This window comes from Maniola hyperantus, chromosome 14, assembly GCF_902806685.2.
Source record: "Maniola hyperantus chromosome 14, iAphHyp1.2, whole genome shotgun sequence".
Classification (NCBI taxonomy): domain Eukaryota; kingdom Metazoa; phylum Arthropoda; class Insecta; order Lepidoptera; family Nymphalidae; genus Maniola; species Maniola hyperantus.
Window position 1 is genome coordinate 5,433,394 of NC_048549.1, and position 18,523 is coordinate 5,451,916.

The 18,523-nt window shown below is 40.0% G+C and overlaps 4 protein-coding genes across 5 annotated transcripts in view; all 4 read right to left on the reverse strand.

Annotated features, from left to right (window-relative positions):
* pip (heparan sulfate 2-O-sulfotransferase pipe) overlaps nucleotides 1–1,048 on the reverse strand; it is a 93,416-nt gene extending 92,368 nt beyond the window's left edge. The window contains exon 1 of the mRNA XM_034975435.2: nucleotides 682–1,048. The gene's annotated coding sequence lies outside the window, so the exon portion shown is untranslated. The remainder of the gene's footprint in view (nucleotides 1–681) is intronic.
* Nucleotides 1,049–2,125: 1,077 nt separating this feature from the next.
* Nucleotides 2,126–6,098, reverse strand: LOC117988211 (uncharacterized). The gene is made up of 4 exons (XM_034975323.2): nucleotides 5,573–6,098; nucleotides 5,060–5,408; nucleotides 4,254–4,503; nucleotides 2,126–3,236 (listed from the first exon to the last, which is right to left on the reverse strand). Exons 1-4 carry the CDS (start codon nucleotides 6,096–6,098, stop codon nucleotides 2,928–2,930), a joined length of 1,434 nt encoding a protein of 477 aa, XP_034831214.1. The 3' UTR covers nucleotides 2,126–2,927.
* A 10-nt stretch (nucleotides 6,099–6,108) lies between these two features.
* Nucleotides 6,109–6,765, reverse strand: cnir (cornichon-like protein). The gene has a single exon (XM_034975324.2). The coding sequence runs from the start codon at nucleotides 6,580–6,582 to the stop codon at nucleotides 6,109–6,111; it is 474 nt and encodes a 157-aa protein (XP_034831215.1). The 5' UTR covers nucleotides 6,583–6,765.
* A 3,539-nt stretch (nucleotides 6,766–10,304) lies between these two features.
* Nucleotides 10,305–18,523, reverse strand: part of Mrtf (Myocardin-related transcription factor) — a 60,063-nt gene continuing 51,844 nt past the window's right edge. For both annotated transcript variants that reach the window (XM_069503044.1, XM_034975252.2), the window contains exons 3-6: nucleotides 18,007–18,149; nucleotides 14,956–15,021; nucleotides 14,501–14,634; nucleotides 10,305–14,383 (exon numbers count right to left, since the gene is read on the reverse strand). In XM_069503044.1, the coding sequence (XP_069359145.1) occupies nucleotides 12,266–14,383; nucleotides 14,501–14,634; nucleotides 14,956–15,021; nucleotides 18,007–18,133 (2,445 nt within the window). In that variant the 5' untranslated portion in view covers nucleotides 18,134–18,149 and the 3' untranslated portion in view covers nucleotides 10,305–12,265. The remainder of the gene's footprint in view (nucleotides 14,384–14,500; nucleotides 14,635–14,955; nucleotides 15,022–18,006; nucleotides 18,150–18,523) is intronic.

An 18,523-nucleotide genomic window follows, 5' to 3' on the forward strand; every position in this document is an offset into this window, starting at 1 on the left:
GCTTAGTTGGAGAGGAACTTGTATGTTGGAGGCTAATGTTCTTTTTAACAAAACAAAAAAAAAATTAACTAGGTACTTATCTAAAACTAGAATATACCCTATAAGGGTTCCTTTTTTCTTTTGACCCTTAATATTAGGTAGTTTTAGTAAGTACCTATCACAAAGAATTGATGCCTTTAGCATTTTATTGTTATTAAAATATCAACTATAAGTAATAATTTACAAGTAGATATATGCGCTGTATCTATTCATCATCATTCATCATAATAATTACACTAAAATTCATATTATAACTTCAAGTCAGAAAACACTTAATTTTAATGTGTGCCTAATCAAAATAATACCTGTGATCCAGTAAATTCGTTATTTTTATTTAATTAGATGTTTTATAACCGATTTCCTTTTGTCTTACGATTTATTATAGAAATTGGATGCCATATTTTAAGGTGCGTAACAAAAGTTAAGCTTAGCAGTGCTAGAAAAGTTTATTTTTTATTTACCTACTAATATTTATGCAAATTATTTCAAAGCGCTATTTACCTAAGTAACAAAGCGCTATTTACCTAAGTAATATTTTTTCTCACAAACCTAAGTAAAAAAATCTACTATTATTTGTTTTTATTAATTCACTGTCACAGTAAATAGTAATCCTAAATAATTCCATAATCCAATATATCTCACCAGCAGAAAAAAATCTGAAAACTTTTATATTAATTAAGAACGCGCGTCGTGAGTTTAGAACCGCATGCGTGCGATCGTCTACACGTAAATTACACGTACAGCTACAAGCTTGAGGACAGAAAAGCGTGCAAACGCCGGAACGCTTAGCTGAGCACTGGCGAGACCGCCTCTACTCTCTAGGGAGTTTGTCCATTGGAGAGCGGCTTGCTAAGTTGCTACATTGGAGAGAGTATCTTTGAAATGTACAGGAAATCTTAAAAATATTACTTTTCTATTTCTTCAGCCATCCGTAGGTACAGTACGCGACAGGTTGAGATGGCAGTCGGGAAGGGAAGGTGTGCGCGGGGCGTCCCCCTGCCTCATACGATCTTTATCGATCGAATTGCCATCTCGACCTGTCGCGGACTGTATAAATAAAATTCAAAGTCTTGGTTGACTGACTTATACTATATCAGCGCACAGCCTAAGCCGCTGGTCCTGGCGACCTAAAATTTGGAGGGTGTGTTCTTTATAAAGACTAAAGAGTAGGTATCTACTAAGAAAGGATTTTTCGAAATTCTACTTCTAAGTGCATTAAATGGGGGTTTGAACTAAAGTTTTGAAAAATCCTCCCATTTTCAAAATAAATATGATAATTCGAAAGTTTCTAGGGAATTCCCCTAAATTCTTTCTGTGAATGTATTTGTATATTTAATATTTTTACTTGATACAACCAGTTTAGATAGCAGTGGGGCCCCATTTTTGATTTGCCCCAGGGCCCTTGATTACCTAGCTACGCCACTGGTCACACGGTACAGTTTGCATAACTTTTATTTTCTGACGTGCCCCTCCAAAAATAGCCCCATATTCAAAATTCATTTATTTACGTTACACATCGTATTTAGATCACAGAAATTCATATGTGTACCAAATTTTAACTTAATCGTGTCAGTAGGTTCGGAGCAAATTGACTGTGACAAACGCACTGACAGACACGAATGATCCTAAAATGGTTCCCGTTTTTAGGGTTCCGTTTTTCCTTTTGAGGTACGGAACCCTAAAAACGGGAACCATTTTCTGTCTTCTGTTTCACTTTATTGTCTGTCTGTCTGTCTGTCGGTCTGTCAAGAAACCTACAGGATACTTCCCGTTGACCTAGAATCATGAAATTTGGCAGGTAGGTAGGTCTTATAGCAGACATTGGGAGAAAAAATCTGAAAACCGTAAAAGTTGTGGTTACATCACACAAAAAAATTAAATTGTGATCATGAACTAAAAATTAGTATTTTCAATTTTCGAAGTAAGATAACTATATCAAGTGGGGTATCATATGAAAGGGCTTCATCTGTGCAGTCTAAAACAGATTTTTATTTATTTTTATGCATCATAGTTTTTGAATTATCGTGCAAAATGTCGAAAAAAATTTAATTCAGACGTATGAACCCTAAAAAATGAAAAAAGAAAATAGATTATAAGTATTTATTATAATATAAGCATCTTAACTACGCATACTTAACTTACTTAGTAAACATACAGAGACATAATTCTTAAACTTAGATAGTACCTTGAATTACTTAAAAATATAATTCTACAATGATTTGTTCATAAAAGTGCATATATAGGCTAGTGTGCGCAAAACAAGTGTAGTCTAATCTGAACACGAGGCGTATGTGCAAACTTTTTTTTTATTCAGATACAAGTTAGCCCTCGACTGCAAAATCACCTGGTGGTAAGTGATGATGCAATCTAAGATGGATGCTGTCTAACCTGGAAGGGGTATGTCAGTTTTTATTAAACCCATACCCCTTTGGTTTCTACACGGCATCGTACCAGAACGCGAAATCGCTTGGCGGCACGACTTTGCCGGTTTGAGTCATGGCCGAAGCCTCCACCAGACCAGACCAAAAATTTAGAAATCACAAAATTCCAAACCCCTGCCGGGAATCGAACCCGGAACCTCCCACTAGCAAGACCACAGCGCTTACCACTGCGCCAGGGAGGTCGTCAAACTGCCATGTTGCAACTTCAGATTGGACTACTTGTCTTGCGATCACTGAGGAGCCAGTACTAATACATAAATATGCAAACATTTATCCCATACTATGCTACTGAAACTGCAAGGTACCTACGATTCTTGAGTACGATTTGTACTCAAGGATCCGTTGAATCACGTCGCATTTCAGCGCGCGAAGCGAGCATCGTACGTTACAGTGTGGACTGGGAACTGTGTGGAGTGTGTCAGGCTTGAGTTGGCACGTGAGTTGGGCTTAAGAGGGCCCATTCGACAATATCTTTCCCCATCCCATGTAAACAAAAACACTGGAATACGAATATACTATACCAAACTGAGGGCCACTGGACCTGCAGTGTTTTTTGGCCGATGAATGTGGTATATCTTCGGGTGGTTTTGGCGGGTGGTCAACACCCAACTCCCCGTTTCCATAGCAACCAACGATTCGTGTGTTGGGGAAAACTGCCCGAAAGCAGTCCTGCTCCCATTTGTGCTTCTTGTCCCGACCAACACAGGCCAGCTTGATGGCGACGCTGTATTCAAACTGCGGCACTCTTTTTGAAAACTGTAACAATAAATATAGGCCAATTATAATAGAAGCAACACTATGTGCAATTGCAAAAGTGCAAATCGGACTTGCACAAGAAGGGTTCCATACCATCATACAAGATATAACACTTTTATGTACAACACTGTAAGTTAATGCACCGCACCACGGACACGGTTAACGGACAGCACCATCTTCATAATATGATTTAAGTAAACTAAGTATTTGTCCATGAATACATTTAAAGTTTAATTTCAGTTTCGGATTTTTTACTTTACTTTAGCAAGGATATCTACTCGTGTGCTTGAGCTATAAGACCTACATGACAAATTGCATGCAACGGGAAGTACCCTAAAGATTTTTTTTTAATTGCATTGTCTAGAACTCTAGATCCAGTTCCATCAATCCCTGTTATTATTTTCTATACAAACATGACATGCTGTGATGCGGGTAACAATAGCCTTAAAAAGTGTGTTTTCAAAACAAAACCACATTAGTCCAATACTGAAAAAAAAAAAACTTAATCCAATCCTATTCTGTTTTTGCACTGTAACTATGTTGACTAATCCAATTCTGTTTGTCACTTCATCAAATATGAATCAATCTTAGTAATGGAACCGTAGACGGAGTAAAAAATCTAGACAAAGGAACTTTCTCATTCAAACTAAAAAGAGAGCACAGATAAAGTTACTAATGTGATACACAGAGACGCAGCTAACCTATTTTTTGTCCCTTATCGTGTAACCGATTTTTTTCAAGGAATACAACTTTAGTTGCAAACCTTGAGAAAACAAACAAACAAACTTTGAGAATTCGTGGCATCATTGTATCTCTCATCATTAGTTATTTACTTGTTTTCACATAAAAAACGTTTAATACAAATATTGTTGATCGGTTAATACTAATATTGACTACTAAACAATGGTAATTGTCGTGTTATTCATCGTTACGTCGTGCTATCGCTATCTCAGTCGCGGTTACACAGTACTTTAGTCTAGCTTTTTTATTCAGTCTACGAATGGAACCATTGTTTACCTCATTGATACCTTGCTGTATCTTTTCCTTCGACCAATAAGATGAATCCAAAACAAGGGAGTACATATCGAAGTTGAACTCATTGCTCAGTGGACTCTTGGGTACAGTGAACACACTAATGGAAATTAAGTTCTCACTGAAAAACTCCCGGTACTCGTTGATTGCTTCAATCACACCATTAGTAATATCAGGCTGCTCAAATGCATCTTCTATAATACAACCTCCAATGGCATAGGGTATGTCTGGTTGCCTGGAAATAAATGTAAAGTTTGATTCTCGGAGTATTAAAGGCAAATAAATTAATTATGAATACTCATCATACTATAATCCATACTAATATAATAAATGCAAAAGTGTGTCAGTCTGCTAGCTTTTCACTGCCCATGCGTTAAACCAATTTTGACCAAGGTTTTATCCCAGGAGAGGGCTACATGCTATTTTACATGTGATTTAAATAAAACCTTGATCCACATGGATTAAGGTTTTTTTTTAAACGGAAGTTGGGGGCAACATTATTTGGTATAGTCATAGCTTAACATTCTGGAGATGGACATAGACTACATTTCGTATTGGAAAATAAAAAAGTTCCCACAAGAAAAATAAAATACAGGTACATAAAGTTAGAATATCACAGTTTGAGAGCCTTATACATTATATCAATAATATTTAACTTATGTAGTATGAACATTTGATATTATTTCGCCTATCGTTGAATTAAGAGTTTTAATAAGCATTTAAAAATCCACATGGGCAGGCAGTTCTAGACATCATCTAGTAAATAATAAGATAACCCAAATAATACTTACACCTCTTTGAAATGATTCAAGAAGACAATGTCCTCAACAGAATGCAAAAGATACTTGTCTGTCACATACACAAATATACCTTTGAATATTCTATCATTTGCTATTTCCCGTACAACATCATAAAACTCCTGTTGCATGTTATCAATACATTTAATATTAATTGTATGAAACTTCACATCTGGTATGACTGGGATGAATACTCCGACCATATAAGGGTCGAATTTCATGTGTAAGAAGGTATGTTCATATGTGACAGAGGTTGGCAGGGGCATGTATGAAAGATAATCTGTTCGAACTGTGCTCATGCACTTTTTTGGTCCACTTGTGTATATTTGGAGGGCATCTAGCACTGAAATATAAGAAAAGTTTTTATCATAAAGTACCTATTCCAAAAAAACTTTTTAATAATAATTTTATTAGCCTCAAACACAGTTTCCACATATTGAATTTGCTGAATAACTTTTGACAAAATATAAGCAAAATTACATAATTTGACTATAAAAGTTCACTTACAACTATGATCACTCTGACACTCAGGCTCAAAACAAAGGTTGGGCTCAATGAACCTACATCGGCATGTCATGTCCAGGCCCGAGGCCGAAACAAAAGTCATGACAACCAATGGCTCGGTAAAAAATTCACCAGACTTTTTTAATACTGCCCAAGTGAGTACAGTTTGAGAATGCAAGTTCAACAGAAAGTCAACAGGTCTCAATTGTTCCCTTCCCAATGCTTGCACTGCAGAGTGCCATGTACTACACACTTGCTTGCACAGCAACTTATCTAGCCAGGACAAGTTACTCAATATCTTTTTAGCAATAATGTAGTTTGATACCACTTTGTCTATCAACTCACTACTACATGTTAGAGTCTCAACCTCCCTTTCAATCTTCGTCTTTTCCATAAAGGCTTTAATATGATCTTCCAGCAGCAGTTTAGTACAGTTTGGCGCCGACGGCGGTGAATTTGCGCTCTCACTGGTCTCCATCCCATCTTCACCCTCCTGGGAATAAGTAACGTTCGGGGACTCTTCTGACATAATAGTTTTGTTATATTTCCGTTACAATTTCGTCATCGCTTCCGCGACGTATTGGGTCACCTTTCAATAGCGCCAGTATAAAACAGTAGAGATAAACGAATAAAAATATTAAATAGTACCCAATGTAAATCATAACATCTCTGAGGTGCTTTTTCAGTTGACCTCTGTTATGAATTTCAGCTGGATCGTAAGCACCCAAATTACCTTGCGGTATTGTAAAATACTCAAAGCTTATCCAGATAAACATAGGTAAGTTCAACAAGAAAAGCAGGATTTGACCATGGAATAATAATAAAAAGGTTATAAACGAATGGGCGATATACTTCGGCAGCAACCAGTAGTTCAGATTGTCGCAGCACTCCTGGGCGTTTAAATAATCACATTCCAAATCGGATAATGTAATTATGTAGTAAACTAACAAGAACAAAATTGCACCGCTATCGATCAGAGCAAGAGCAAACAACAAAGTTTCAGCTAATATCATCACTGTATTGACTATATCAAAACTACCACTGATTTCAAGTAAAAAGTTATTATTTATCACTAAAGTCTAAAACATTTAGAGGACATACTGAAGTTTTAGCAATGTCCAAATAAATCCAATAAATTAAAATCGTTTTATTTTTAGATTTCATTCAATTTATCATTTGACACTTTGACATTCGCATTTCGCGTGTACATCAATCATTATTACAATGGCAATTATTGTGATTGGCTGAATTTTAAGTATGCTTGTTGCAGTAATGCCATTGAAGCCAATTATAGTGTCGAGGTGTCGGCCAATCTGAGGTGTTTGCGTCTTGCGATCACTAAGGACGACAAGGCTCTTTTAGCACTTGAGTGACATTGACAGAGGGACATAGTTATAGAACAAAGGCTGCCAGCAAATAAAATGTCCTCAATTTTACGGATATATTAAATATAACAATAATATATTCAAATTAAAAGTTAATTAATTAATAATAACCTATTGGTTTGGCACGTAGCGATGGCAAGAGACCTGATGGTATGACGCTCGTACCGTGGAAGATGGGCAGGTCGCTTGTTTGGGATGCAACTTGTGTAGACACTTTAGCTGCATCCCACATTCAGGCGACCTCCTCTATGGCGGGTGCAGCGGCCATCAGCGCCGAACAGGCCAAGAGGCGCAAATATGAAAACCTCGATGGGAGCTTCGTATTCGTGCCTTTTGGTGTGGAGACCTTGGGGCCGTGGGGCCCGGGGGCTCGAGCTCTTTTTGAAGAAATTGCGAAAAGAGTTATCGAGTCAACCGGGGACCCGAGAGCTGGCAGCTACCTTGGTCAAAGAATTAGTTTGGCCATCCAAAGGGGTAATGCTGCCAGCATCTTGGGTACAATGCCTCGCTGCGGTGGTCTCGATGAGGTTTTAGATTTAATTTAATTTATTTTAGTTTTAATTTAATGTTGTTTTTTTTAGATTTAAGTTTATTAATAGTTTAATTAATAATTAATTAATTAAATATGTATTTTACGGATTATATTGAAAATGTCAATGTCGAAAATCGAGTAAGTTTTATCTAATTTTACCTGAATGAGAAATTGGGAAAGTTGTTCTGTTTCCAAATCGAGAAAGAATAATAAAATTACAAACCATGTTTGGACTATGGACTTGCAAACTTATCAAGTTTACCTGGTCAAATACTTTAACTACCTAGTGCTATAAGATGCAGACATAATATTTATACTGTATCTCGGCATATGTATATCGTGATATTACCTGCATGGAATGGTTCTAATATTAAACATAAAATTTAGATAAACAGTGAATTTCAGATTAATTACTTAGCAACACTGCACATAAGGGGACATGTAGAGGCTGAAAAGGCTAGAACCCAGAGGCTGACCTGGGATAGTGCTTTTATTTTATTTATGAATATTGAGAATATTTTGAATTCCATGGTTTTTCACAGTTCACTTCTACAAACGGGCCCACAAAGGACGATGGTTAAATATGCAACTCATAATATCTACGTACAATAATTAACCTCGACAAACAGATATAACTCCTTAACCTGTGAACCCCACTTAGCCATGATTATAGTTTTCCTTTAAAATTGACTATACCTATATATTATTACTGCTGTGAATTTTTCACGTTCCTATATATACTACCATTTGGCTGATAAATTGCTGTGCCGTGATTAATAATTACCCATGCCAAATTACAGATTTCTAGGACTAATAGTCTCTGAGATTAACCGTGGACGGACGAACATGGCGAAACTATAAGGGTTCCTTGTTTACTACGGAACCCGAACAAGAGGGACATGTAGGTTAAGGTACCTACCCACAAATTCACGGTTCTACATTGCTACTTGCTTTTCACAACGGCTATATAGTGGGTTATCTATGGTCAACGGGTTATTCCCTTGGCACAACGAAGTGATCGTATAAGGGTTTTTCTTTCTCTTATAGAACAGAACCCAAACCATAAAATAATTAGTCTGCCGTGGTGTCGTGACCAAAAATAATTGTAAACGGCCCCCCCAGCCGTGTGGCGTTGACAAGACATGCCCCTTTCTCTTGTGAGAGGGGGAGGCTTTGATTAAATATTTTTAGGCTGCAGCGCTGTACGAGCTGAATTACACTTTATTGCGTCGTAACTAGAGTCGCTATTTAATTAAATTCGTAGTATTTCGGAGTTAGCCTTCTGTATCTGAAAGGCATGGTACTACTAGAGATATTGTGGTGGTTGTAGTAAAGAAATGGGAAAATAAATGAAACAACAATTTCTGACAAAGTTTTCTTTCAACAATTCCTTAAAAATACTAGTAAAGGCTTGGTAATTATTTACAAGACTTCATTATACGGCAAGGTAAAAAACCATTTCACAGGGAGTATAGGATTCAAGAATAATCGTATCACAAAGAGTCACACACGGAACATAAGATAATATGTTAATTGTACCTGACTGGATAATATCTTTCGGTATCGCTCTCCAAAACATCCTGTGAAAAAATCAATGGACTGCTCAAACGGGGTGCATAATAAAATTTGTATATTTTATATTAGTTATAAATTGTTGATTATCTGCAGATACTGAGCAATAAATATCGGTAGACTGTCAGATCATAACGTGCAAATAAATAGGTCCGTGATTGTCCGTGATTTTCTGGTAACAAGTCGGGTACCTACTCTAGCCTCTAGGTACTGAAATAACTGTACTTATTATACATTTAAATTGGAAAAACTATGTAAAATATCAGTAATGTAGTATCATTATACTACATTATGTTCCGTGCGTGATACTCAGATACCAACAGATTTTATACGCCGGTACTAAAATATTAAATTTATATTATCTTCTCGCGCACCATTTTTACTTTTTGTGACATATAGAGTTAAAATGGCGCGTGAGAAGTCATTTTGTAAGGACTATACTTATCTGTTTTCCTTAATTGATTATATTTTCATTGATTTATGTATTGCAAATGAAGCTAACTTCACAAATAAATAATTTAAATAGGTATTATACAAGTTTAATACGAGCAATATAACGAAGCCAGTTACTCTATCGATATTCTAGTTTTAATATAAACAGCTTAAATTATTCAAATTCAGCACTGTATATCACTTCCAAATATAAACTATTAGAAAACAAATGTTAAAACTCTCCTACAATAATTACAACAATAACAAATATGCAGATACATACACTATAATCAAACTTTAATCTCACTTAATATTTCCTTGTGTTAAATATAAATTTAAATTAAACAAACCCTCCAAAATGGTACAGCAAGCTCTCATAACACACTCGACTAAGAAAGTGTTCAAAGATAGCAATAAATAATATTATACCGTTACAGAATTAGTATAATTGGCTAGAATGGATAGGTACAATTTGGCTGAGCAATTAGAAGTTTCATTAGTTTTAATTTACTTAGATAATGGAATATCACTTAATTTTAGTATGTAAAACAAAAACAAAACATAATGAACTCTTAGTTGTTACATAAATCAGTGAAATTGATGACTTTTAATTAATAATAATCTATACAATTAAACTTTTAAAGATGAACCGCTGAGTATTCATCAAGTTTATATTTATAAATTAATCAAAAGACTTACATTTTCAATATTGTTAAATAAACTTTTATTTATGTGTATTTCAAGTATTATTTTACTTACATATATATAGCACCAAACCATACATGAATGTACTTTAGAACTACTTATTATCCTAAAGTACTATCACATATCTCTACCAACATAGTTAACATTCAAACCACTGACAAAGGAAACTTATCAATTATAATAAAAATAAACTACTTATGGAAATATGTATTTTGAAATTTTTCATTTTGTGTAACATTGGCACATTGAGGCAGTGAGGCCACATTCGTTGTCGCTATGGATATTTTATAAATTAAAGATATAAATGCAATTAATGGCATATACATTCCGAGTTACGCTTTTTCATAACTATTATAAATTGTGAAAAAGCAGAGGTGAACGCAAACATACTAAAATGAAAATACTAATCAATAAACCTGAATAATTACTTAGGTACTCTATTAAGGATACATAAATAGATTACTTAACAAACAATTATGCAAACAATCTTACATTGTTAAAGAAATAAAATTATCCATAAAGGTGCACCTATCCTAAGCTTTAGACAATAATTGGAATGATACTTGTTCAAGAATGTTATGTTTATACAATATTTATAATAATTTGTTAAGATTAAGATAAATATTAAACAAATCACAGTACCTGGCATGAAATATTGCACATCGAACTTTAGAAAGAGATAACGGTTTCGCAGAGCGTTGTTTTTGTCGTCGAGTCCAACAGTACATCACATAGGTATGAGGAAGCAGAAATCTCTTTGTAAAGTTCGGTGTGCAATATTTCCTTCCAGGCACAGGAGTACAACATTTTGCTGAATCATTTACACCACACTAACACCAAACTTTATGAAGGGTCTACAAGACTTAAACAATAAATGGAAGATGTAGGTACAATTTACAAACAATGGAATAAGAATGCTTGCATAATTGTTCGCATATGCGGAGCCGGCTCCCTACGTTAACTAAATGAATCATAACTAACATTGTTCCCGAGCTGGTCCCACCCATGACGATGGCTTGTGAATATGCATCTTGCTCTCCCCCTTAGTAAATTACGCCGCGTTTCAATGTCGGTCGGGCATATTCTAATGGAAATATAAAGAGAGATGAGGATACAGATGTGCCACAATTTGCACTTCAACAAGATTGGAATGTCACTTATGATTTGGGAAAATAGCAAAATTTGCAGAGAATAGACCTTTTACACGCAACTGCGGTGTGTCGACAGAGGCGTCACACAGTATAATGATAGTTCTATCTCCTCAAGCACAAGAAGTATCCCTTATGATAATTTTTTTCCCCTAAGTTTTAGTCATCGGGCGGAATGCAGTTTTTCCACAACTATGTTGAGTATTTTATTACACTTTCATTATATTATACATAAGTAGATATGCCTCAGTAAATAATATGGATTTATCATAAATACGTGAGCTAAGTACGGCGCGCGGCCGGTGGTGACGGACGCTCCACACTCACCAATAAATAGCACACACACCACTTATCACTACATTACCATCTAGCGATACAAACATACGTATCATATAATATTAAGTACCAAATAATATCCGTTCGGTCCACTCATCACGCAAACACTATGTGTTTCGAAGGATTAAACCTAATATTACGTCTAGTCTTCACTAAGTCACCAATCACCATCCTGGAAGAACGCGTCACCGCATCGAGACTAGCGTCATGTTACAACCGCTACCCGGTATTATAATATCTATTTCACTTTAAATCTAATGCCGCTATGGTTTTAAAGCGATAACGGGAGCGCAGGAATACCTTCCGAGCGTTTCACGTCGCGAACTCCCGCGGGGTGCGACGACGTGCGGTACTAAGAGATCATGTAAATTACGCGCACAGTCACACGAGACGCGGTAAGAGACTTGCCGCCCACTACCCGTGTGCGCTCGTGTTATACAGCAAGCGACGCATTTTTTGAAAGTATATAGTACAAACACTGAATTTATTTTCAGTGTACAGCAACAGGCTCATGGGGTGTCATGTGTTCGTGCACGCGCAAGTGTCGTCAGGCGCCACTTCAGTGTCCCGGGCACGCTCGCGCGGGTCAGGTGGCGTCGTACTCGATCTTGTCCCACGAGTAGTGCTTGCGCGCGGGGCGCGGCGCCGGGCGCGCCAGCACGCCGCCCAGCACGGGGTCGCACTGCGGCGTGTGGCCGCGCCCGAACAGGTTGGGAATCAGCTGCGCGTGCACGTAGTCGTAGCCGTCGCCGTCCACGTTCATGTTCATACTCGAGCTGAGGTCGAAGTCCTTGAAGTCGAACTCGCAGGGGCGCTCCTCGAACCCGCCGTGCCGCGTGTCCTCGTCGTGGAACGAAGGCAGCGACAGTTCGTTCATATCCGCGAAGTCGGGCCGCGAGTGATCCAGGATATCCCCGTTGGTGAGCGGAGTCATGCTCATCCTTTCGGGAGGGTCCTCGTCGATGTCCATTGCGCCCGGCGTATCGTCACCCGTCAGGAATCTCCCGAAAAAGTCCTCGTGATTACACGAAGTGGAATCCGAACCGGCGAAGTTGGCGTTGAACTCGTTGTTCGCGAGTAAATCGACGTTGAGATCGTGATCGATATCGGTCACCGAGGAATCGATATCGCAGCGATCACTGATCGCATTCAAGTCTGCGTGACTCATGATTTCGTTTTGAATGTCATCGAGCTCTCTCTGGAGCTCATCAGCGGCAAGCGAATCTCGCACGTGCGAGTCCCCTAGAATGTCATCACTCAGTACGTCCGTAGGGGTGAACTCGCTAGACCCGGCCGTGAGATAGCCGGCGTCGAGAGACCGATTCGGGGTCACGTCCCCGACCGCGGAGGGCGGAAGTTCGCCATTTTCGACGAGAATTTCTAGCACGTCGTCCATGATCTGACTATCCTCCGCGTTGTCGTGGAGCATCGCAGGTACGGGCAGTTGCGGTGCGGGTGGCAGTGGCGGCGGCGGCGGCGGCGGAGGCGGCGGCGCGCGCTCCGGCTCGTAGTGCGTCGTCGGCAGAATGGCTATCGGCACGACCTTGACGCCGTTTAGGATGTACGCCTGATTCGCTTTCCCGCTCGCCGCGTCGGAAGACCCGTCGCCGGTCGCGGACGGCGGCGTGACGGTGAAGAGCCGCACAAGGCGATCGGGCGTCGCGTCGGGCGCGGCCAGCACGTAGCGCTGCGGCGCGGGCGCGGGGTTGGCGGGCTGCTGTAGCGCGTCGAGTTTCGCACGCAGCTGCGTGACACACAAGTGAGCTTGGAGCAGCCTTCGACTCTGATCGCTGGCCGCTGCGCCCGCAGCCTCGCGCCGCACCGCCTCCAGCTGCTGCCGCGACTCCTCCAACTGGCGTTCGAGCTCCTCGATGAGTCGGCGCTGCGACTGCACGATGTCATCGCAGGGCTCTGATTCCGCCTTCGAGTCGGGTGAAGCGACCGAGACGGGCGAGCGCGGCGCCTCCTCCTGCATCTCGAGGTAGGGCCGCAGGCGATCTATCAGCTGCGGCTTGGGGCCCGACACGCGCAGGTTGCGGCGCTTGCACTCGGCGCGCAGGTCGGACACCTTCATGTCCTCGAAGCGCGCGGCGGCGAGCGTGAACGGAGCGGAGAGTGGCAGCGGCGGGGGTGGCGGCGGCGGCGCGCCCAGCACGTCCGACGTGTCGGAGGCCACGGACGCGGCGGACGACGGTGCGGGCGACGCGGGCAGCATGAGCTGCAGCAGCAGCTGCTGTTGCTGAAGGAGCAGCTCGTACGGGGTCTCCGTCGAGTCCGGGGGCGACGAGGCTTTCTGGGCGTTCGGAGGGCCCTTGTACTCATGAAACTTAAACCGCGACTTCGGCTTCTGTTTGCACTTTTTGCGGCCTTTGTCCTTGCCGGGCGCGGGGTGCTGCGGAGTGGCGGCGACGCTGGCGGGGGAGAGCGCGGCGGGCGGCGAGGGCGACGGCGACGCCTCCTCGGGCGGCCCGCAGTAGGCCGACGGGTGCTGCGGCCGGCCCGACGCGCCTTCGCTGGTGGCCTTGAACGCGAGGACTCCGCTTTTGACGGCAGTCTCGATATCCTCCTCGGTGTGCAGTATGTTCTTTTTGATCAGCTCGAGAGGGCCGGGCCTGTGCGACAGCTGGTCATTGAGCTGGTCCGCCAGGCGCGCTTTCTTTAGCATTCGCTGCTTCTCGGCCAAACTGGGATCTACATGGCTCTCCTGAAATGCCACATAATGTTATGGTTAGAGAGTTGATGACGTATTTAAAAGAAGAAAAGATTTAAACAATTAATGAAAAAGATAATAATATATTCGCTACATAAAAAATACACATACTTGCTCTAATATGTGTCTCCGTTCCAGTTCTTGTCGATCTGGTCGACTCTGTATTTTTGCTTTAAGCAAATCTCCGGTTTTCGCTCTCTCTAATTGCACTCGTTGCTTGAAATAGGCAGGCGGTGTTTTCAGTGCTGTAAAAAATAGACATAAATTAATTTAATCTGTCTGTATTTTCGCGAAGTAACAAAGTAGTACTTTTATTTTTTTTTGTACTTTATAATGACAAAAATGTTCATTCCTTTGCCAATCGGTTAGAAAATCTCATTAACCACGGCGTTTGGCCGTAAATAAAATTCCTTCACCCACGCATACGACGCTAAGCTGCGCAGGCGTTGGGCGCCTCACCAACGTTTCGTCATTTACATGATTAGTTGATTAGTAATTGTTCTGCTTATATCCTCTAAACAGCTATTTTTGTTTACTGCTAGCCGAGAATGTTCATGAATACTTACGTGGCATGATTCCCTGCGCCACCAACTGGTTGATCGGGCGTCGCATCATGAGCTTCACCTTCAATGCTGTGGAGCAAACAACGAATGACATTAAACATCACAAATAATATTATTATTCAATATTATTAGTCAATTCATTATTATTATTGTATAGTATTAATAATGCAATAATAAATATTTAAATAATTTTCCGCGTCCGATAATGTAATTCACATACAACACACATGTTGAAACCGAAAACGATCATATGCTATTGAATGCCCCATGCCTTTTGATACAACAATATGAATCGATTAAACATATAAAGAAAACGGTGTTATGACGCCAGGTGACGAATTTCGACGTAGCATGCAGAGTAATTTAGATGTCGACGTGATCGATACGTCGATCGATACACAGTACGATGCGATAGTATCGATAGACAGTAGATGGGCGTAGGCGAATACAGAACTATATTCTCGTTAGCCGTATAGACGATCAGCGAGCGGCAGCGACGAGCGGACAACGCTGGCGCGGCGCCAACATAAATAAACACTGCACAAGGAAACTAGTGTTATGCCGCGACCGGATTACAGACCAAACATTCACTACCACTGGGCCGAATATTGTGGGTTACTGGGCGATTTCAGCTTTATTTCTTCCCTTTACCTATACATGATGCAGTTGAAAAGCGGTAAAGATTTTAGTCTTCTATTAGGGAGGGCCGGGGTTCGATCTCGGGAACGCGCTCTTCACTTTTCGGAGTTATTTGCGTTCTAATCAATTAAGTATCACTTGCTTTTAACGGTGAAGGAAAACATCGTGGGGAAACTTGCATGCCTTAGAATTCTCATATACCAAATGTTCTCAAAGGTGTGTAAAATCTACCAATCCGCACATGGCCAGTATGGTAGACTATGGCTAAACTCTTCTCATTCTGATCATATATATATATATAGTGATATATATTCTGATCATATATGAGCTCAATAGTGCTCTTTGGATTTATGACGATGATGCAGTTGATAAAATCTGAACTAATAGACCGGTCTTTGCAAGAACTAAATAACTGCTCTAATCTTAGTGACGCGAGTCACAAAAAATCTAAAATTTAACGATTTCGCCTGGTGACTATAATATCTGTATTCCCGTACGTTTACAAATTTTACAAACATTTTTATCGTCTTTCGTAAAAACTGTCGCTGACGTTATACCTTGCGTAGGTGAATTTTTATTTATTTATTTAAAGACTTTATGAAGTGTACATTTTACACCACACTTAGTATACCAAAGCACTAGATAAAAACCGGCCAAGGGCGAGTCAGGCTCGCGCAATGAGGGTTCCGTACTACAGTCGTATTTTTTGACATTTTGCAGGATAATTCAAAAACTATGATACATAAAAATAAATAAAAACCTGTTTTAGAATGCACAGGTGAAGACCTTTCATATGATACCCCACTTGATAAATGTAGTTATCTTACTTAGAAAATTGAAAATAATAATTATTAGTTCATGACCAAAAAAAAACCCCTAAATTCACGGTTTTCAGATTTTTCCCCAATGTATATAAGATATAAGATCTACCTACCTGCCAAATTTCATGATTCTAGGTCAACGGGAAGTACCCTGTAGGTTTCTTGACTGACAGGCAGACAGACAACAAAGTGATCCTATAAGGGTTCCGTTTTTCATGTTGAGGTACGCACCCCTAAAAACAGAGACTGCCGTCGGATTTTAAGTACTTACAATTCTAGCCAGTCGATTATATTGTTTACTAGACATTACCCGCGGATTCGTCCGCGTGGATTCAGGCTTTTTAAAATCCCGTGGAAACTCTTAGCTGGCCCGGAATAAAAAGTAGTTTATGAACTCCAGGTTGCAAGCTATCTCTGGATCAAATAGATGATGCCCGCAACTATATCCGCGCGGATATTTTAAAATTATGGGTGTTTTTAGTTTTCTGGGATAAAAAGTAACCTATATCTGTCTGTAAGATGCAAGCAATTTTCTACCAAATAGATGATACATGCGACCCAGTTTTACAGTTGTGACCTTTATCAATGTGGATTTAGGATTTTTAACAATCCCGAGCTCTTTGATTTTTCGGGATTAAACCTCCTGTCCGTCCTCAGGACGCAAGCTATTTCTGTACCAAATTTCGTCTAAATTGATTAAACGGATGGGCCGTGAAAAGATAGCATACAGACAGACAGACACACTTTCGTATTTATAATGATATAGTAGTGTGGATTTTACAATTTTGTATCATGATACAGTGAGAGGCGGGTTGTTTATTGGCGACGTACGCGCAGACGGGCGGAGACGCATGTATGGCCGGATGTGAGCATTGCGCGCCGCATTTTGATGTGCGTAGCATAGGCGACCTGACAGTACGACGTGATGATAAACAAGCAAAATGCCGTATTCTGTTATAACCATTGTTATAAGATTGCGATAAGCAGAAATTCGAAAAAACATGTGAATATGTACTCGTATGATAGGTACTGTTTCACGATATGAGAAGTGATCATGACGTATACTTTCCTCTGTTTGGTGTAGGTGGTCCACCATCGAGTCAAACTATTAATATTTATTAATATTTCTATGTATGTAAATAAAAGGAAAAGCTGATTAACTGACTGACTGATCTATCAACGCACAGCTCAAACTACTAGACGGATCGGGTTGGGCATGCAGATAGCTATGACGTAGACACCCGCTAAGAAAGGATTTTTGAAATTTCAAACTCCTCGGGCGTAAAATAGGGCTTTGAAATTTGTGTAGTCCACGCGGGAATAAGCTAGTATTTATATAAATTGTATGACGCATTTTTCGGAATCCACACAATAAGACCTTCCATTTGATAGCAAACTCCAATTTATTTTACTCTGATATTATCTTTCTGTTTTTTGTCATAATGCCTCTAAGATAAGATAGATCTAAATATAAGATATCTACTCTTCTTCCTTTACAACCTCTCCCACTGCCAAGGATCACTGGTACAGATCTCTTATAGAACCGATTTTTGTTTATAGTACTAATAAAAAAAAGAAATGAGGTGCAACTTACATTCCTTATGCTTGCCCATTGCGGGCTGCAGCGGGCTGTCGTCGACGACCACCTTGGGGGGCGAGACGCGCGGCGGCGAGCTCGGCGGCTCGCTCGCGCTGCTACAGCTCGCTTGACGGCCGGCCATCTCCTCGGCTCCTGAACTGTAAACCAAAGTTAATACACAATTACATATAGCACATACAGTCTGTCGACAGAGACGACAATAATACAAAGCAATCCTGTGCGGGTACAGAATCTACTCATATGCAGGTGCGAGACAGGGTAGATTTCTTTAAATCCAAGTAATTAGGACTGATTAAAATAATTTACTAATTTACCAGCATGAAAAAATATTATGAAGATGAAGGTAATTATTTATGCTTGACTATATTATTATTTGGCCGTGCGTTTCCTTAGTCATATTAGCATGAAATAGCCATGCGTTTAGTGACCATATCACCGGGCGGTTTGTATTGATAGATTTTGTCAAGCCATCCTTACCAATATTATAAATGCGAAAATGTGTTTGCTTGTT

Bases quoted from the DNA above. Each gene is read 5' to 3' on its own strand.
- LOC117988211 (XM_034975323.2), bottom strand. From the start codon at position 6,098: ATGTCAGAAGAGTCCCCGAACGTTACTTATTCCCAGGAGGGTGAAGAT. The intron at 4,504-5,059 runs GTAAGTATTATT...ATTTATTTCCAG, and splicing joins TTGAATCATTTCAAAGAGGT to GCAACCAGACATACCCTATG. The intron at 3,237-4,253 runs GTAAACAATGGT...TTATTGTTACAG, and splicing joins TACAGCAAGGTATCAATGAG to TTTTCAAAAAGAGTGCCGCA.
- cnir (XM_034975324.2), bottom strand. From the start codon at position 6,582: ATGATATTAGCTGAAACTTTGTTGTTTGCTCTTGCTCTGATCGATAGC.